The 21,863-nt window shown below is 36.1% G+C and overlaps 2 protein-coding genes across 4 annotated transcripts in view; one reads left to right on the forward strand and one right to left on the reverse strand.

The window, feature by feature from the left end:
* The first annotated feature begins 824 nt into the window (after positions 1-824).
* Positions 825-14,809, forward strand: proser2 (proline and serine rich 2). 2 transcript variants are annotated; one of them, XM_077232045.1, is made up of 5 exons: positions 825-1,016; positions 1,681-1,750; positions 3,765-3,952; positions 8,543-8,786; positions 10,614-14,809. In XM_077232045.1, the coding sequence occupies exons 1-5, from the start codon at positions 966-968 to the stop codon at positions 11,939-11,941; spliced, it is 1,881 nt and encodes a 626-aa protein (XP_077088160.1). In that variant the 5' UTR covers positions 825-965; the 3' UTR covers positions 11,942-14,809. The 2 variants fall into 2 exon arrangements, with proteins under 2 accessions (XP_077088160.1, XP_077088161.1); XM_077232046.1 differs by lacking the exons at positions 825-1,016; positions 1,681-1,750 and adding an exon at positions 2,677-2,872.
* Positions 14,675-21,863, reverse strand: part of upf2 (UPF2 regulator of nonsense mediated mRNA decay) — a 37,720-nt gene continuing 30,531 nt past the window's right edge. For both annotated transcript variants that reach the window (XM_077232043.1, XM_077232042.1), the window contains exons 19-22: positions 20,119-20,289; positions 18,341-18,482; positions 16,730-16,850; positions 14,675-15,888 (exon numbers count right to left, since the gene is read on the reverse strand). In XM_077232043.1, coding sequence (XP_077088158.1) covers positions 15,879-15,888; positions 16,730-16,850; positions 18,341-18,482; positions 20,119-20,289 — 444 coding nt within the window. In that variant the 3' untranslated portion in view covers positions 14,675-15,878. The remainder of the gene's footprint in view (positions 15,889-16,729; positions 16,851-18,340; positions 18,483-20,118; positions 20,290-21,863) is intronic.

Below are 21,863 nucleotides of genomic sequence, written 5' to 3' on the forward strand. Positions count from 1 at the left end.
AGTGTAGCCTACAAGGTTTTGTACTCACGCTGACATGCGACTCCAGGATCCTTCTCATGTCCACAGGTGTTTTGTCCACATCTCTGTGAATTACAGTTTCTCAGTGTAGAGTCAGTGGCGCACTGTAACCAATTTAGGTTACAGTGATTAACAGGGGATTAACAGCCTTGTTAATTAACAGCCTTGTTAAATCTGTGGCACTTAATTCACCACAGGAGGGCGTCATTTGACTTGCTTTATTAAAATTATAATATTTATTTATTTATACACAGTATTAGAGTTTAATTAGATTAAACACAACAGTACACAGAGAATAACATAATCCATACAAGGACTTTTTCATTAAGTTTATACATAACAAAATATTTCTTCTTAAGAAGACAAGTTTGTCACATGTTTTGTTGCCACACACACACTATAATATATATATTTTTGAACATTTATTAAATAATTTTCAAAATGAACAACACAAGGACTTTTGTCATATTTTATCCCCGGATCTTTTATCCATGTTTGTCAGATGCAGATGTTGATGCTTTGCCGAGAATAAAAAAAATAAAATTACGCGAATTAAATTAATGCTGTGGCTGTATTGTTATTAGGCGTATTATTATTATATCGTTTTTTATTTTTATTGTATTATTTTAGTTTGAGTGGTTTAAAAGAATTCAGTCAAATATCCAAAATAAAGTGTAAAGTCACGTGGTTCAGTGGTCAACGTCACTAACCGTCAAGTAAACGGTCATTCGTTTCCCGATTCGCGCAACCAGAATTTTTATTTTTTTATTTTTTTATCTCTAAGGTGAGGAAAAAGTACGCCTTCTCTCATGTATGAAGTATCTTCAGTCTCACGAAACTAAAGTGCAGTTTTCCACCCGGTCCACTAGGTGGCGCGCGCTAGTTTCACCTGAGGACGCTTGATGATGACGAGTCGCCACAACACGTGCAGATTGTTTTATTTATAGATGTCACATCAAATAAAACCAACAAACTCCAATATGTCACGCGACTCACCTGTAAGTAACTTCTGTCCTCTTCTGGTTCATTAGATTAATGTAGTGATATGATTAATATGTCAGAGTTTACAGAGTTAGTTCCATGTCTTGTGTTAATTGGTAAATCAATTTTTTTATTACATGGAAGAGTTTATTGAATCTTTAGACCAAGTATAGAATAAAATGTGCATATATGTTTATGTTTTGTAAAATATTTGACACATTTGGGCTAATATAATGAGAATATGGAGGAAAAACAGCTCAACTTTGATCCAAACTGAGCAAAAACATGCAATTTAGTGCAGATATTGTTTTTTTTAATATTTATATATGGCCAAAAAGTAAGATACAATTATGATGCTTGTAATGTAAATCAATGAGATCTTTATAAGGGATATTTACATTAAATGCATATAAATGTCACACTATATCTACCAATAATGTCTTCTTTAGTTTTAAAACATATAATGCAATGCAATACAATGATGATTGACAGATAAACAAATAAACCTCCTTCAAAATCCAGATATATTTGATACTCACAGATTTTACTGATAAATTATGAATGGATAATGAAGTAAACACAAGGGTTGATCTTGAAATATCACTGACAATATTAAAGTTATTCTTGTGTTTTCTTGAGAAAAGAATTTGATTGGTTTGTTTCTGTTCTGTTGTTTTGTAGACCAACAAACTCAGTTTTGTTTCTGAGTTACAGGCATTGGCTTTAATGATGGAAATCCGCTCCTGGACCGGTAATGATTTCAAATTAATTAATTTATTTGACAAGTAATCTTGTATTGTATGAGCAGTGATGACATGACACACTTTTAATATCATGATTGTTTCACTAAAAAAACATCTAATACTGTATAACATAAGCAACACTGGCCAGTTGGATAGATTACTATTAGTAACTTGGTATTTCTCACTATACATGAACATGACTGAAATCAAATATTTTTGTTTACCTGCATCTTTTCTCGGATATCTCTGTGGTAAAACCAGGGCATAAATATATATTTTTTACTGGCCATGAAAGTTTAGCAAAAACAAGCAGTTACGACCAAAATTTGATACCAGATAAAATTCACAATTGTCTCTTCCAATTTTGATACCACAGCTAAAACTACTAGCCTAACTATATACAATTAATACATATTTAAAGAATTATTAAAAGACAAGTAAACAGCCAGTGATAAAATGAGAACAAATAATCAAATTACAATCAAAAGCACAAATAAATACAATGTTAAAAAGATACAAATGAAACAAACAGTGCTTTTCAGGTCTGACTGTTGTTTCCAGGTACAGAAATTAAATAAAGCAAGCAGATTAATTAATTTCACATCACTATGCAAAATATAATTTAGTATTTATTCACTGGTTTATTCAGTTTATTTTTTGGGGGTAAATAAAATGACCTGGATATGAAATTCACATTTATATGTGTTCATGATATAAACGATTATTATTTGTAATATAATTTATATGTACGTTCAAAAGTGTAATTCACAAACAATAATAGAAGGCTTCTTCTGCCACAAGAGGACGCGATATCAACACAAATACGGTTACAACTACAAACATTACTGACAGTACACAGATTTACTCTGATAAAAACAAACATTTCCCTGCCAAACCCCGCCTAGTGTTTATCAAAGTTATTATTAAAGTCTTGGAAATGTTTGCTTAGAAAATGAGGAGGAACTCCGTGTTCGTCATCACGAGCGCGCGCTCCCGTAGAACCTGATGAGCCAGTTCACGCGCACAGACTCATTTAAAACACATTCGCTCTCAGCGCACAGAAACACAACTGGAATGACTCTCGGTTTATTCGTTTAACTTGCTCTGGTAAGATGTTTCAGGATGTTTTGGTAAGTTAAAGCTTTTTACCCCGCTCTTAAAAGTATTTTACTCATTAAATTTAGACTCTTGAGTGTTTGGTCGAATCTCATTCAATACGGAGACAGGTCATTATTTCAGCGCGAAGGCATATGTTTTAATATGATTTCATAATTTCATGACAGTGAAGTAAATTTGAAAACGTATCTCACAGTAGTATTTATTGTAACGTTACCGAGATTAACATGAGATTTTGATTACTGTAATTACAACGACATGGAACGTGTTTAATGACGCAAAACACGATGTTTGTCTTTAACTTAATCGTCCTAAAAAAGAAATTTATGTAACAGAATCCCTTTTGTATTTATTATAATTTTTTAATATTATAGAATAGTCACACTTTGTTTCTCTTTCTAGATAACTAATTATTACTTAGTCAGTAACGTTAATTTAACAGAAAAAATTCTACATTCCCGTTAAATTATGAAAACGTTATTTCTGAATGTTCTCTAAACAGCGTCAGTTGTTTTAAAACGTTTAATATAACTTTAAATTTTATCACTTTACAAACTTTATTGCATTATTATTACATTTTAAACAAGTAATTACAGACCAGATAACTCCTAAAAAAAAAACTTCTGGAAAAACGTTTGTTCATAACTTTGAGAGAACCTTGCCAGACCGTTCTGGGAACATGTTAGCTGGGTATGTTTATTTGTTTGCATCACTATCGTGTATAAGCAAATATATTTAGATTATATAATTATCTAGCATTGGATGTTCCTCATAATGAGCTGTGTTTTTGTGGTGTTGAAAGAAGTGCTGTAGGAGATCTGTGTGAGCAAACACAATATTCCTCAGTGATCTGAGAACAGTAGTTTGGAGGATAATGATTTTGACGATGTGTATTGTGTGTTCCAGGTGCATCATGTGAAACAAGTCAGTCGGGTACGTGGAAATGTTCAGACCATTTCACACGACCCTTGACCTTTTCCACTGAAACCTTTTTTCCCACAAGACACCGTTCCCTGGTTGCCGTAATGGATGTTCAAATGCGCAACAGTCGGACACTTCACTACGGCCTGAACGATGGTCTGAAGGGCTTCTCTGTGAGTATTAAAACACTTTTTTCCAAGTAAGTCAGGATAACTTGAAAACAACGTATCTCACGGTAGTATTTATTGTACATTCAAGAGTTTAACTTGAGATTTTGATTACTGTAATTAGAACGACATGGAACGTGTTTATCATTAAATAAGTCATGACGCAAAAAAACTGTATTTAAGCCGATAATAATGACTACAGCTGAGCCTAACCACACCTTATTTATGATTAAAATAGATTTATGAAAGACATTTTTTGTCAGCAAAAGGAAATGAACCCACGCGTTCACACACACACACACACACACACCGATGCAGAGAAACCAGTTCCTTCAGTTCAAAGCATGACAGGACAGTCATTGTGTTTCAGTCCTCAGACAGGTGTGTGTGTGTGTGTGTGTTACTCACCGCATCAGTCTAAAGCGCTGAACTCTCTCAGAGGAATGTGATTCTGTAGTAGAGACAATAATGTAGTCGAGCAGCATGTTAAACACACACACGACATGATCTATGCAAAACCAGCAGGTTCTGGATGGCAGTCATCTGAAAATTAGTATCACACTACTATTCAAAGCACGATTAATCATTTAAAGATCGCAGTCTCGATTCAAACACCCATTCAATCTCATTCCTAAATGATACAGCTCTGTCTAGTAAAGCTTTGATAAGTACGATCACACTGATTCAGATCTGTGTTCTGATCCGGTGAGAGTTGTCATGTACTGTATGAAACCGCTTCACTAACCGTCTTTTCAACCACACAGTATCATTATTTCTGTTATAATGATTCACATTATCACAGAAGTACTGGGATAAAAGTTTATAGTTCAGATATAAACACTGATGTATACAGTAGTGATCAAAACTGAGGAAATCACCTTTTGAAAGTGACTTGATGCTTCAAGTAAAGATTACATCAATTACATTAGTACGTGCGACAAGTGACTGTTAAAAAGTCATTGAATCATTCAAGAGATTCGTTTAAGAACGCAGATTCATCCAGTAATGAAACAAGTGAAGTCACTATGAGTGAGTCATTGAATCATTCAAAAGATTCATTCAAAAATGCTGATTCAGCCAGTAATGAAACAAGTGAAGTCACTAGAAGTTCCAACAAAATTAAGTAAAAAAAGAATTAAACGTTTTTTTTTTAAAACACAATAGAATGTGATAAATGTGACAATGATAAAAGGTTAAAAAAAAGTACTGTTGATTAAAATGTTAAATTTTTATATTACATTATGGGTGTAAATGACTATGAGTGAGCCATTGAATCATTCAAAAGATTCATTGAAAAACGCTGATTCATCCAGTAATGAAACAAATGAAGTCTCTTTGAGTGAGTCATTGATTCATTCCTTCGAAGCGTTTAAAATTATTTATTTTTTTTACTGAATTTTGTTGGAACTTCTAGTAAATTACATGCTATTGTTTAGTTGTCTATTCAGAACCGTGGGATAATCATGATCTCGATAAAATAAAAAAAATAAAAAATCATGATTCTCAGATTATCCAGAATCGTGCAGCTCTACTATTACAGTGTCCATTTGACATGAATGATTCCTCAAATCATGTGTGTGTTTTAAGAAGAGATGCACTGTTACTACTAATTATTTCAATTAAGTCTGTATTTTCATTCAGTTTAAATTGATGCACTAAAATAAAATAACTTTATAGAGACATTTAAAAAATATGAAATAAATCAAATGACAAAAAAAATTACAAAATTTTGAAATTAAAATAAGAAACAGAAAATATAAAATTAAACTAATTAAAAATATTATTAAAAACTATAACAGTTTCTCAATGAACTAAGCAAGTATAAAGTATCACAGTTTCCACACAAATATGAAGCAGAGCAACTGTTTTCAACACTGATAATAATCATAAATGTTTCTTGAGCATCAAATCATCATATTAGAGTGATTTCTGAAGGATCATGTGACACTGAAGACTGGAGTAATGATGCTGAAAATTCAGCTTTAATCACAGGAATAAATTACACTTGACTATATATTCACATAGAAAACAGGTGTTTAAATTCTAATAATAGGTCACTATTATTACTGTATTTTTGATTAAATAAATGCACCCTTGGCGAGCAGAACAGACTTTTCCAAAACATTAAAAATCTAACCGACCCGCCCAAAAAAATTACGTTTTTTTACTAGTGTAAAAGTATGAGTAGAGTGCCGTTTTATTTTTAAATGATCTCAGATTTTAATCTAAGTTCTCACATCCTATATTTATGTGCCACAAATGTTCTTTCTTCTCCTCTCTCTCACACAATCATTCCCTCATGACATCATTGTGCTGTTTGTAATGTGATCCAAACCAGTGCGTTTAAGATAAAGGAGAGACACACTCAAACCATCAGCTGTTCTCTACACACAGAGAGGAAAAGCCGGTCCTTCTTCTGTTGTTTTCTGAAAACTGAATGGCACAAACCGAAGCCAGCCCACAAAAGTGATGCAATATGTGTGTGTGAGTTGCCTGGACATCACTTACAGTGGGGCTGTTCAGGGTGAAGGGCGTGTACGCCGGTGGTGAACAAGCAGCCCACTGTTCACACACACACACACACACACCTGTGAGAGTAGCTGCTCTACATGAGTAGAGTCTGTGTTCTGCTGTTTGAGCAGGGAGAGGCTCGTCAGTAAATCCTCACACTGACAGTGGATTGATCTCTGGAGGTCACAAAGCACATGCGTCGTTAGATGAGTCCACTTTAGACATTCGACTACATAAGTAACGTGTATAACTACTAGGGGTGTAACGATACCTCATGTCACGATACTGAACTCACGATACGATATTATTGCGATACTCCAATATCATATGGACATATTCATGTCAAATGGACACATAATTTGGGGTTTGAGCTGTAATAATAGTAGAGCTGCACGATTCTGGATAATCATGCTTTTTTATTTTAATTTTAATCAAGATCATGATTATCCCACGGTTCTGAATAGACAACTGAACAATAGCATGTAATTAACTAGAAGTTCCGACAAAATTCAATTCATTTATATTTTTTACACGAAAGAATGTGATAAATGTGACATGATAAAAGGTAAAAAAAAATAAAAAAAAGTCCTGTTGATTAAAATGCTACATTTGATATTACATTATGTGTGTAAATGAATAGACTTGGATTTGGTGCTGAAAACCCAATGAACAATAGAGACACCAGAATAACAATATTCATGATTCTGAAGCTTAAAATACAGAATTATTTTAGACGAATATGCTTTCACTCTGTCACTACCCTAGATATATTTAAAATAATATAGGCCACTTTTTACTGGTAACATCAGACATTTGGCATTATCAAGACCCACAAATATTCCCCCACTGCATTATTATACATTATATTCAACATTATATATAGTAGTTTAATGGAGTACTGACACTAAAACTCAAACGTGATTTTTTTTCTCAACACTTATTTTTATGTTGGCTGAACTATCCATGATAAATATTGTTTCCTTTTTGTATATATTGTGACACGATATATTGTTACACCCCTATTAAAGGTACAATATGTAGGATTTTTGCAGTTAAATATCCGAAAACCACTAGGCCAATGTTATATATTTTGTTTAGTTGATTACTTATAATATCACAAATGTTTCAAACAATTTGTAAATCGTGAGAAAAATGCGATTTTAACCAAGGAAACGGGGCGTGTGAGCAGAGGTGAGGAGTCGCCAGTCAACGACGTCATATCCGCGTTACCCTCGGTTTCCGCCAGGTTTGACCTCGTACTGCCATAGTAACCATGGCGACAGACATTGACAACTGGCCCGTAATGCCTAGCAGGACCTTCACGCTGTTGTTGTTTTGTTCAAACATTTTGGATCATGGCAAGCAGACTTTGAGACAAAAAGAGGACTAAAACGAAGATCAGCATCTTTCCAGATGGCGAGAGCTTCACGTCTGCGACTAACTTTGACTTGACAGAGACGCGAGTGTTGCATGTACTTTTAGACAGGTGAGCAAATGTACATAAAACTATCAATGTTATTTAATTCAACATGATGAAATGTTAGAATATGATCTGTATGTTATTCTAATGTTGATCTAGCTTAGTTAGTCTCATACAGCCAACACACAACCTTACTAACAACATTCAACACACTCAAATGCCATTTAGTGTGATCGTGTAATTGTTAGAGCAAGTGAAACAGCGCTGCGTTACCTCAAGTTTGATTCGTCTAATAAACTGACCTGTGTGAGTATTAATTCGGCACTTGCGTGTAGTTCGGTAGGATGAAATGTCCTTATTCCTTTATACCCGCGGGACTCGCGTTGTGTGTGGCGCTGGTATACGTCTAGCAATCGCGCCCTGCTTCACACCACAGTCATGTTAAAAACATCAATGTATTCACTCATCTATAAAAGATCCATAAGCTTGACGACAAGATCCATAATTCAGCTTAATGTGGAATATACATCATCAGTATACGCCTTTGTTATTGTAAGAGGTTAGCGACCCCTGGTGGCGAAAAATCCTTGCATATTGTAACTTTAACTACGTGTCAACTAGCAGTCATTAGAGGTTTTCCATCCTCTCTCCCTCTCTCTCTCTAGGAAGATGATCTGCAGTTCCTCAGTCTCGAGGAAAGGGAGTGTATTTTGTTCTTTGAGGAGACGATCGGCTCCCTGGAGGACGACGATGAGAGAACGGGACTGTCCTCAGGACACAGGCTTGCGGTGGAGCATCCGGCCTCACACACGGCACGACATCACAGCCCTGTAGATCATGACATCATTGACCTGGTCCACCCTACACCCGATCCCAAGAAACAAAAAGACAAGCTGCCCTTCACGCCAGGTACCAGAAAACAACACAAATCCACCGAGAAACAGTAACTCAATGTAAACCACGGAAAACATTCAAATTCCGATCTTAATCATAATGATATTTTTGTCATATTCAAACAGGGTTACAATCGTTAGATAAAACTATTAAAAACACGTAATTGATATAAAGCTAAAATAAAATATAACTATGTGAAACTTCTAACTTGTAACGAAGTTTAGCAGTGTTGCCATTGCAATAAACTGTAATGTTTAAAGGAAAACGCCACCGTTTTTTGAAATAGGGGTTATTCACCGTCTACCCTACATTTAGATAGGTGAGCAAAAGCATTTTTGTCTCAGTGCATGCATTGTCTTAGTGTGGCTGCGCCGACGCTAGCTTAGCATAATGAATGGAATCCTTTGTAGCCGGATAGCATGTCGTGAGTAAAAGTGATCAAAAAAAAAAAACGAATTACTTCTTGTGGCCTGCGTATTCACAACGAGTACAAATAGCAATGCAGATTAAGACTTGGCGACTTCCTAGGTAGATATTGACTTGACATATATGGGGCACAGACGAAGCACTGCTACTTTGGCGCAGAGATATCACGGAGGTTAGGTAGCTGTAACACAACTGCAGGCACGCTCATCTAGGTCTGACCAGGCTCAACGTGTCATCGATGGCAGGACCTTGTCCCACTCGCCACAGCACAGACACTATTTCATTCTGCATAGGTTGGCATATTCCCCCACACACACACCACCAGTTCGTGTTGGCTCTCCTCCTCACGTCCTCAGGCTGTTGAGCGATCGCAACCTCCTGTCGTTCTATATCCAGAGCACGCAGCTTCTCTTCTGAAAACTCTGGTTCGTAGATGTATGGTTCTGGATCTTGACTGTCTGAGAAGTCACCCTCTTCGTCTCTCACAAAATCTGCTATGTTCATCACCATTCACTATGTCTACTGTAGGAAAAATAGCCAGCTAATATTCACGTCGGTATGTTGACGGAAGTTGGGGGATTTCAGGCGTTGCGTGATATCCCTGCGCCCAAGTAGCAGTGCTTCACCCCAATATAGTCCCAAATCAATCTCTGCCTAGGAAATCTTAATCTGCATTGCTATTTGTAGGCCACAAGAAGTAAAAAAAATTTTTTCTTTTCACTTTTACTCCCGACATGCTATCCGGCAACAAAGGATTCCATTCATTATGCTAAGCTAAGCTAGCTGTGCCGCTGTCAGACTAAGACAATGCATGCACTTAGACAAAAATGCATTTGCCCACCTATCTAAATGTAGGGGAGACGGTGAATAACCCCTATTTAAAAAAACGGTGGCGTGTTCCTTTCAGTTGAAGCACTATAATTATCAACTGATAATAAAAATAAATTAAACCTAAGTACAGAGTTAGTAAATTCAATTCAATTCAAATTTATTTGTATAGCGCTTTTCACAATACACATTGTCTCAAAGCAGCTCTACAGAAAGTGCACTTATAAATTACTTATATAATCAATTAAATATCCCCATGTGTCATGGAACTTTATGCTTTGCAAATATAATTCCTTCCAACTGCAGATAATGCATGACATCTCTTAACCAAACCAAGTGATTTGGTGTTTTTTTCAGTTAAGAAGGATCGCGATTAGCTCTTTTAAATGTTGTTGTCAGAATAGAACCCATTTGTTCTTGTACTACAGTAGTCAACATTTGAAGTGGATCAAAACCTTCCATCAAAGTTATACATGGATTTTGAGCAATACCCGTTCTTGTCTTACGACAACTTTGATTAAATTTTTTTATCCACTTTTTTGAGATTTGAGATTCATTACGCAATTGTGAATTGGTTTTCTTCATCAGATTTCCAAGAGCTGATAGCAGCCCCGTATACTCATCAAGAGGTGAAGGCGAAACGAGACCCTCCACAAGAAGTTGGACACCGTCCGCTTTCAGCTTCATTGATAATCCCCAACAAGATGGTCGAGCACGAGAGCGTCACGTCTGATTCACAGCTTCTCCAGCGCAGATCCAGTCTGGAATTGCCACAGAACCCCTCAGTCAAACACGGGCCTCCTATTCATGCCAAGCCCACGCGTCTCCCCGACGGCATTAGCATGTTACTGGGCAGCCGCGAACACATTCCCTATTCAATCGCCACCGAAGCCATGAGCGAGCAGGAGCGCCGGACGCTAATGCTCTCAAACCGCTCCGGTTCAGCGCACCCTCTGGACGGCGGAGAGCCGTTTTGCGTTCGCAAGCCTCCCACACGAAGCATATCGTTTCGAGATCCCACGCCGGACAAATCTAGGATGGAGGCGCTTTCGAAACTCGGATTAGCTCAGAGGCGAGCGCAATCCAACACTTCTCCGAGGGAGACCGAAGGCATTAAAACCACCACCACATTCAAAACTAGCTTACCAGCTAACGCTAGTGCTAATGTCCGCGCTACGGACACTACAGACCACTGCCAAACCAGGCGATCACAATCCATCATGCATGCTTCTCCGAGGGAGACCAAAAGTGCGAAAACCACCCCTACATTCAAAACTAGCATCCCAGCAAACACTAGTCAGACCGAACGCGCAAAAACCACCACCACATTCAAAACTAGCTTACCAGCAAACGCTAGTCCTGACGCCCACGCAATGGACACCACAGACCACTGCCAAACCAAATCAAGCCCTGCACCAATTTTGGCGAGCGCCGAAGTCACGCATAGTGATTTTAACAGCTATGGCGGCAAGAGCATAAAGTTGCACCCCTCACTGTCCTTTAGGACTGAGCATGTCTCAAATTCGTTACCCAAAACAGAGGCTTCGGAGGTCCATCTCAACAACTTTGGCGGCAGATCAAGAATCATGAGTACACCTGAGCCGATCCACGGAGCCCGATCCAGAACCTTCTTCTCAGTGAAAGAGGACAACTCCAGTTCGAACAGGACTGCAACGAAAGACTTACCCAAGAGGAATGCGTCGCTCTGTGAAAACAGATCCAATGCTAATCCGCCCGTTGCGGCTCCAAGACCCCTGCGTCACCCGAGTCCAATGAGTCCCACCGGGTCACGGCCCTTGCCAAAGCCATCCTTCCGTGCTCAGGGAATAACGGTCCAGTTTTCTGGGAGAGGAGCCACAGATGAGGCCAGGCGTAACGCGCTACGCAAACTAGGACTGCTGAGGGACTCGTCTTAAACGCTCACATGATGCCTTTTGTACTCAAGTACAAAAACATTTTAGAAGTTATAATTCAACCAGTGCTGGGTAGATTACTTACAATATTTAGTCTGTTGCTGAATGCATTTTACATGACGAAATTGTAGTTGGTAACGTAACGTATTTAGGTCAGATAATCGGACTACTTTTAGATTAGCATTGACCTAACTTGTTGAACACTTAGATTTGAATCTTAAGATTTGAAGATTAGGTATAATCTTATACCATATTATACCAAATTTGTCCCATTAGCTAATGATATTTTTAACCCAAACCAGGGTTCGTGAAGGAATTTCAGGGGGTATCTAAGTTCATGAAAAATTAATAAAAAATAAAAAAAAGTTAAATTAAAGAATTTTAAACCAAACTAAAACACTTAATAATGATGCAATATTTTATTTACTTACATGTCATGTGACCATTATACGACATCATAGAAACATGAACATCCAAATGTTAAATTCTGTAATTTAACGTGCATGTTTCTCTGATGTCTCTTAATTATGAACTACTTAAAATCTCAGAGCGACTTCAAGCAAATATATTACATCAAAGAGGATTGACTGACAAAAAAAATAAATAAATTGAAACTAATGTTGAGAAAATACTCCTCGAAAGTGAAATTATTTCTGGAAATCAAATTCTGAGAATCAATTTTAAAAGTAACTAGTCTGATTATGAGTTTTTTAAAACACAAGATAAATCTAATTACACGCATTTAATTTTTGGCAATTTAATTAGGTAATCTAGATTACATGTAATCAGTTACTACCCAGCACTGACTTCAACTAATCATATATATACACACACACACACACACACACACACACACACACACACACACACACACACACACACACAAACAAACAAATAATATTGGCATTACCTTGTTTAAAAGATGTTCTGAAGGTCAAGAGACAACAGATTTATGTTTTAAGTTTAGAGAAAAGTCGCAACTAACACTTGTTTAGACTGAGCTTGTTTTTTCTGCTTAGGAGTTTTGCTTTAAAATCAAGAATCCAATCACTTCTGATATCTTTATCAAACACAAACTCAGCATTCACACTCATCTCAAAGGTACTCGCTCAACTTCTACATGCTGCTCTGGAAGCGCATGGCCTGGTTTCTGCCATCTTTGCTTCATGGTCACATGGTGCCAGAACATTGTTTGAGCCAATCGTTCAAGAGTCCTTGAACTCCTAAAACACTGTTGAGATTCCTCCAAATACATCTACTATAATGTCATGATGACATATGCTTTTAATTATAGACAAATTTAATTTTGAAAAATAAGTGCGCTAGGAGAACAGACTTAAGTGTGTCGTCTTCGGTGGTTCAGTGTTAGCGGTACCGTCGCTAAAGCAAAAGGTTGCTGGTTCTGTTCCAGGTTTTAAATGGAATTTCGAAAGATAAACGAATCAGGAGAACCGTCAGAATCGTGTTGTCTTCAGTGGCTCAATGGTACCGGTACCGTCACTGAAGCGAGTGCTTGCCGGTTCTAATCCAACTTGTTGTTGCAGTTTTATATACGGTTGTGATTTCAGACTCCGTTTCGAAAGATAAACGAACGAGAAGTGTCCGAACTGTGCAGGCTCTGGTGGCACTAGTTTAGTTAACGAGCTTAATTGGTTAATTGGATAATTACCTAACTGGTTAGTTAGTTAATTGGATAAAAAAAATTTCATTTACTTTTTCTCATTGTACTTTTTTCTATTTTCATTTTTTATTATCATTTTCTTTTTTTACTTTCACTTTTTTATTTGCATTTTCTCTAGTTAAGTTTAGTTAACTAGTTTAATTAGTTAATTCCTTAATTAGTTAACTAGTTAATTATTTTTAATTGTATTCTTGTAAAAAAATCCATTTTTTACTTTCACGTTTTTATTTGCCTTTTCACTAAAGTTAAAAGTCACGAGTTTAGTTAACTAGTTAATGAATTAGTTAACTAGTTAATTATTTTTCATTTTTTCCAATTAACTTTTTTTTTCTTCATTTTTTGCTTTCATTTTCCTATTTGGATTTTCACTAGTTAAGTTAAAAGTCACGAGTTTAGGTAACTAGTTTAATTAGTTAATAGTCATTAGTCTAGTTAAGTTAGATTCATTTGTTTACATACTTTACCTATTAAAAACAGTATGTTCAAACTGTTAAATGTCACCTTATCAAAATTTGTTTTTAATTGTGTCTGTGCTTAAGGATCAGTTGATGGTAAGAACCCAGACCTTTATGCAAGAAATACCTCAGTTTTTTCTAGCTTCTCTTTATGTAGTTCATATGATAATGTTGTGTTTTATATTCTCTCGATGTTGACTTGTGGCTTGGAGGTTGGCTGTTGGGTGGGGTTTTCTAGATGACCGTCTTTTCCCTTCTTTCTCTCCCAGCATGCACTGCAGAAGCTCTCGTGAATGTAAGTTTAGTTCCTCCCACACTAAACCACAGACATTCAGATCGAGAGCTTGCAGATCTGGAACATGTTAAAATCACCACCAACCCTTAATCACATGTTGTGTTTTCACCTGTAGTGTATTGTGAATTTCAGAATGAATGAGAGTGAGAGTGTTTTGCATGTAGAATGTGTGTTTTTGACAATGCATGTGCGCATTGGTTTGTTTTATTTTGACTCCGGTTTTTTGCTTCAAGTGAAGCAGTTCTTGAAGGACATGGAATGCATGATTTGTGAGCATGTGACACCACTACACACACACACACACACACAAAACAACATTGTTTATTACAACCTCTTTGTGTAAATGAGAACATTGCTGGGCATAAAAATGTATATTTTCTTGCATTGGTTAAGATCTTTAATTCTAGAATTGTTTCTGAATAAATACAATGAAACCATCAGTTATAATGTAATGCAGAAGTTTTCTTTGTGTGTCAATGATAATTTTCTTCATCAACTTCAGCGAACCACTGCATTATGGGATCATGTCAGGATTCATAAACGTGCGCCGAGCTCAAGAATTCACCTTTTAACAAGAGACATTTAACCACAAAATTCAAAGCACAATACAAACATAAAACCGAATAGAAAACAACTAAATCAAACACTGCAGAAGGGCGAAAACACAAGATTAAAACCCAGAAGAAAAAAAAACATTTTTGCATTGAGAAATTATTTAATGACCAGTAACCCCCTAAATATAGTCCTAAAAACATTTAAATATGAATGTTACATTGAAACAATTGTAGGTACTTATTCTGAATTTAATCATGTGGATTTATGATTTTTAAGCCAATCTTAATTTTATCCTGTTGATTTGATGGTGAATTGCGACCTTTCTTCATGAGCAGTTTTGGCGCTTAAAACCGTCCCAAACACACTTTCTTTCCTCTGGGTTTGATCTTACCTGTTCCGCCCGCAGACGTGTGTGTGTGTGTGTGTGTGTTTGTTTGCGTCCGGTTCGACTGCATTCTGATCAGCTGCTCTAGTCGTTGAGTTCACGGACAGAAAACAAGCTGGTGAGCGTTTGAGAGCACAGAGACAAAAAGAGACATTCTCACGGTCACATGAAGTCACTTTTACTGCAACAGCGAACATGTTAGCGGCTGCGTTCAGCCCATGCACGTCTCGCTCAGGAGCCATCGCTGAGGTTAGAGAGAACAAACATCAGGAGAGGAAACAACGCTTGTCAGAAGAACAAAAACATTGAGTTTTCCACAGCTAGAGTCTCTTCGTCACTGGACACTATCCAACCATCAAACTCTATCAGCCAAAGTAAAATCACCTCCATCCTGTGTGTGTGTGTGTGTGTGTGTGTGTGTGTGTGTGTGTGTGTGTGCGCTGATGGAGCTCCTCTCTGGTTGCCGTGGTGACGCTCAGTCAGGTGTGTCTCCGTCTCAGAGTCCAAAGCACCGCTTGTCCATCTATCGGTCCGTGCGTCTGACTCGTCGTTCGCTCAGTCTGACATCATCAGCGTCTCCTGCGGGGCACAGGGTCAAGGGTCAGTGAGTGAGCAGGATGTGTGTGTGTAAGTGTGTGTGACGACTGTTGCAGAAGAACTTCATGCAAAAACACAATTTTAATTTACTTTAAAAAACACACACATATGTGTGTTATTAGTTTTACACACACACACACATAAAAAAGCTCCAGGTTTGCTGTGCATGTTTGTAGGGCTATTATTATTTATTTTTAAAATAATATATAAAAATATAAATAGTTATAATAAATATGGTAATCAAAATAATTCTAGTAGTAGTAAAGTAAAATCATAATAATAATAAGGGTTATAATAAATACAATAATAAAAATATCAAATAACAACAATAGCAATTTATTATTTTATAATAAAAAAATTACAATATAAAACATAATAAATACAGTATGTATTAATATAATAATGATTAGATAGATAAAATCTAAATATTTTTATCATCAAAATCTAATACCTGTAATTTTATCTAATACATGTAATTACTAAATAAAAATAAGAAATATTACTACTGTAATATAATAAGTAACAATATAAGATAATACAATGACTGGGAATGCAATCATAACAATGTCAAATATAATAATAAATACTAATCAAAAATATAAAAAAATAAGGAATATTACCACTGTAATATTTCCCTATAGAATAAAATGAATTGCACTCAGCCATTAGTTTTATTTCGATTAATCGCACAGAATATTTTACAAGTGAAATGGATTTAGGAAGTTGTGTAAAGATGATTTTCAGATGATTGTGCTCTTCTACTTGAGTGACGTGTGGTGTGTGTGTGTGTGTGTGTGTGTGTGTGTGTGTGTGTGTGTCTGACCTGCCGCCGGTCTTGAATATGAGGTCAGCGTTGGGCGCTCCTTTAGGGTGCTGGTACCGGGGCCGGCGCTCGCGGTTGGTGTTCGCAGGAGCCGGTCTCTGAGCGAGGGATTGCATCATCTCTGAAACAACAACATCAGGATGAGTGGAAAGGCGGAGTGGTGAGAGACGAGTCCCACTGAAGACATGAGCCCCAGCTTATGACCCAAGCAATCTGATTGGTTCAAAGCACGTTTTATGGGTAATCGCTTTAGTGCCTGGTTACAAATCAGACAAAATCACTTTATTATAGAAGTCGTTTGAACTACGTTAAAACGAGTCATTAATACGCTTCATATACTAGTATATAACCGAAGCTATAGATTGTGAATTAAAAAAAAATTCCTTTCTTAGTGTTTTTTAGTTAGCTTAGATAGTAGCATAGCATGCTATCCGAAGAGCGAGCTAACGTTAGTTATTTGTAGCACGCTCATCGGATAGCATGCTATGCTACTATCTAAGCTAACTAAAAAAAAAAGAGTATTTTTTAATCCTTTATTTGCCTTACCGTATTCACAGAAATTCGTAATGCAATTATAATTATGCCATTATTTTTATCGTAATAATCAGCGCAATATGTTTTACAAATTTTGTTATTAAAAGAACCAGGAAATAATGTTAATTTGAGTTTATTACTATTTTTCTTACCCTCTGGGGTCCTTCGGCCCAAATGGACCCGAAACATTTGAATATTTATTTTTTAAAAATAATAGCTTCATCGGAATGGTCTGAAATTTGGTGAGGGTTTTGGTACTTGGTATATGAACACCCAAAAAAATTGGGGACAGGTATTGAATAATCAAAGTGGTTGTAAAAAAAATTGTCACACTCAGGACCTTCGGGTCCAAATGGACCCGGCATAGGAAATGAATGCGAAATTGGCAAAAATGTGAAAATACCGAGTTTTTTTGTGCGTACAATCTACATATCAGCTACGATCCAGAAAAAAAGCACACAACAGTGAAGGGGTGAATCTATAAAACATCAAGAGTGCAAAACAGACACATCCACACACACACACACACACACACACACACACACACAAACACACTTTTATACAAAAACAAACAAAAAAATTCAGATTACATATGTGTTTTGCATTTTTAAAATGCTCAGTTTGTCCACCAGATGGCATCCATCTCATTTCAAAAATTGCTTTCATGAGGTCTAGGCTTGACTCTAAAATGAAATACAGCTTTAAAAAAAAATTTAAAATTTTTTATTTATTTATTTATAATTTTCTATTATATTCAATGGGGGGGAAAATGGGTCATATTTATTGCATAAATATTAATTATAAATCATAAAATTATCTCAAAACACCAAAAAAGAAAAGAAAAAATATTATAAAAAAAAGGTAAAAAAAAAAAAAAAAAGATGATTTTCTTTTAATAAATATGAATCCCACCCCTCCGGCCCATTTGGACCCGAAGGTCCTGAGTGTGACTCTGAAACGAAGGACCCCAGAGGGTTAACAGTTTATCCGTTTAAATAAATGACAGATGAGAAGAGATTTAGATCAGGCATGGGACTCATGTCTTCACCCCAGCGGCTTTAGTGCCGCCCACCTCACCCTGATAGTCCTCCTGCTCCTGCCTCTCGTTGATGTCCAGCGTGAGCTTCTTCATGCGCATGCGCTCCTCCTGCTCCGCTTGCTGCTGGTTAAAGTGATTGGCTGCCAGATGAGACGACAGCGGCACGTTCAGGATCTTAAACTGGACAGACAGACAAAGCTTATGTCAACAAGTTCTTTCAAATAAACAGATATGACAAATATCACATTTACTCTTCGTTTAAATAATATAATGATAGTACATGCTACTTTCTTAGTTCTTAATTCTATTTTGCACTAGTTTGTTTAAAATGTACTTAATTTGTAAGTTTGTAATTACATAATTTGACTTATTGTTAACATTACTACACTAAACAATTTTCAATCAGAAGTTGCTTGTAAATTTCAGAACTGCAGGAAACTGAATTAAATGTGACATTTTGAAGTAGAAACACTGAAATAGTATTTTTATGTGAAATGTAATCCTTACTTATTATTAATTACATTTATTTGACATTGTTTATTTCACTTCATTTTTTATTTGACATTTAATTTATTGTTTATTTGATTTATTATTTCACTTCATTTTTTATTTGACTTATTTAATTTATTGTTTATTTGATTTAATAATTATTTATTTCACTTCATTTTTTATTTGACTTATTTAATTTATTGTTTATTTGATTTATTAATTATTTCACTTCATTTTTTATTTGACTTATTTAATTTATTGTCTATTTGATTTATTAATTATTTATTTCACTTCATTTTTTATTTGACTTATTTAATTTATTGTTTATTTGATTTATTAATTATTTATTTCACTTCATTTTTTATTTGACTTATTTAATTTATTGTTTATTTGATTTATTAATTATTTATTTCACTTCATTTTTTATTTGACATTTAATTTATTGTTTATTTGATTTATTTATTTCACTTCATTTTTTATTTGACTTATTTAATTTATTGTTTATTTGATTTATTAATTATTTCACTTCATTTTTTATTTGACTTATTTATTTTATTGTTTATTTGATTTATTAATTATTTCACTTCATTTTTTATTTGACTTATTTATTTTATTGTTTATTTGATTTATTAATTATTTATTTCACTTCATTTTTTATTTGACTTATTTAATTTATTGTTTATTTGATTTATTAATTATTTCACTTCATTTTTTATTTGACTTATTTAATTTATTGTTTATTTGACCATTTTTTATTCGACTTATTTAATTTGTTTATTTGACTTAATTGTGTAGAAAGAATATTTGAACTAATAGAAATTGCTAGTAATTTTCACAGTTAATTACAGTAAAATTGAATAAACCTGCATTTTTGGAGTAGAAAGACTGAAATAAAGTATTTTGTTGTTAAACACACTCATGTTTCACAGTTTCTCCCACACACAGCTGTGATTAAACACACTCAGAACCAGAGACAGACAGAAAACAGGAGAACGTCAGATGGATGTCAACTTTCTACAAGACTGGACAGTTAAAGTGGATCACTGAGACTACAGAATGAAAACAAAGACGCTGTGTGTCTGTGTGTGTGTGTGTGAGTGTGTGTGTGTGTGTGTGTGTGTGTGTGTGCATGAAGAAGCTCACACTAGGGTTAGTGTATAGAGAGTATACAGCTTGTACAGTATAAAAACCATTACGTCGACAGACTGTACCCATTTAGATTGCCAAAAAAAAGTGTGTGTGTGCTGTAGTTTACACTCTCAAAAACCACATCCTGAACACACCCTGCAGACCCAAACCATTCCAACACACACACACACACTGGTACCTGCTGCTTGTTGCCCTTGCGAGTGAGCATGACGAACTGCATGGTGTCGCTGATGTCTGAGTCTGTGTCTGCAGTGCATGATGGAGCCGGGCTTTTCTTCAGCTGACTCTTCAACTGCAGAGGAATCGCCACATCCAACTGGTGGACCTTCACTGCCTCTCCACTGCGCTGCTGCTCACACACACACACACACACACACACACACTTAAAGGCTTTTGTACATGAACAAAAATCAGACTGATGTAGATAGAGACATCACAGGAGACTTTGGGCTGAACATCAAGAAACTTACAAATGAAGATATTCAAGCAGAAGTGATTCTGTTCTAAAAATTACAAATATATACGGCTGCTTTTCACACCAGGTTTATTACAGTTAACTAAATCTAAAACACCAACCATAAAAAGAACATTACTTAAACACTTAAAACTTGAACTTATTTTACTGAAAGGAACACACTGCCGTTTTTTGAAATAGGGGTTATTCACCGTCTCCTCTTCATTTGGATCGGTGAGCAAACGCATTTTTGTCTCAGTGCATGTGTTGTCTTAAGCCCCTTTCACACAGAGATTCTGGAAAATACACGGATAAAGTGACCTGGGATTTGACCCGGGTTCGTTTGACTTGGTTCATAAACTAGCGCAATACGTACCGTTTCACTATCCTGCTTTCACTTCACTTCAGCGTCATCATTACAACACGGTATTGATCACGGCTTTTGTTCACACAGCGCGCGTTCCGGGACTGAACACGGCAATGTTACTCGGTCCCCAACCCGGCATCGATCCCGGGTCGTGTTCGCGTTCACACAGAAGGTGGTCTGGCAATTTCGCGGCAATTTCCCAGGATCAACGCGCTGTGTGAAAGGGGCTTTAGTCTGGCAGTGCTGCCGCTAGCTTAGCATAGCATAATGAATGGAATCCTTTGTTGCCGGATAGCATGTCGTGAGTGCAAAAAAAAAAAAAAAAAAAACTAATTACTTCTTGTGGGCTGCGTATTCATAACGAGTACAAATAGCAATGCAGAATTAGACTAGGCGATTTCCTCGGCAGAGATTGACCTGGGACTATTTTGGGGGGGGGGGCGAACTACGGGGGAGCTAGGGTGAGCTCGGCTCCCCTTAATAAGACATGGGCTCCCCTGAAAACGTGATTCGTGAAATTTTGGGGGGTCTCAAAAAATACTGACTATATGTTATTTTGACGTGCAATTTCAGTTTTGTGTAATGGGATCATCGTGGATTATTATGTGTAAAATAGCAAAAATATCAGTCATTCATGCATGGCGGCGATTTAAACCTAAATCACTTCAGTAAAGATAACTATACATGCTATTCTTGTCATGAGCATCGAGGTGTGGTGATTCCAATCATGTTTGGTACATGTTAACTCAAAGATTCGTAGAAAAAATAAGTCGTTGATCAATTCTGTGATAAGGTAAGACATGTTATTCCCAATTATGTGTTGTGGCTGGGTTGTTACAGGTCTTCGTGACTCTCGATGTCTTAGGCCTAATTGAACGGATGAATGGTATTCTTCTGTAGCTGACGAGTAATTTAACCCTTGTACAAGTGAACTCAAAGACAGTCTATGTAGCTATAGACTATTTGTGGATGGCTGTTTGCTGTTTGACTTATCAACTTGTATCAATAAAGTATAACAGGGTGAATCCTGTATATAGTGCTTGCATAGTGCATTCACTTGTAGCTGTTATGTATTTTTTGGAAGTCCTTGAAATTAATGGGT

This window comes from Siphateles boraxobius, unplaced genomic scaffold (genome assembly GCF_051911475.1).
Source record: "Siphateles boraxobius isolate OS27281-9 unplaced genomic scaffold, OSU_SipBor_1 162, whole genome shotgun sequence".
NCBI lineage: Eukaryota > Metazoa > Chordata > Actinopteri > Cypriniformes > Leuciscidae > Siphateles > Siphateles boraxobius.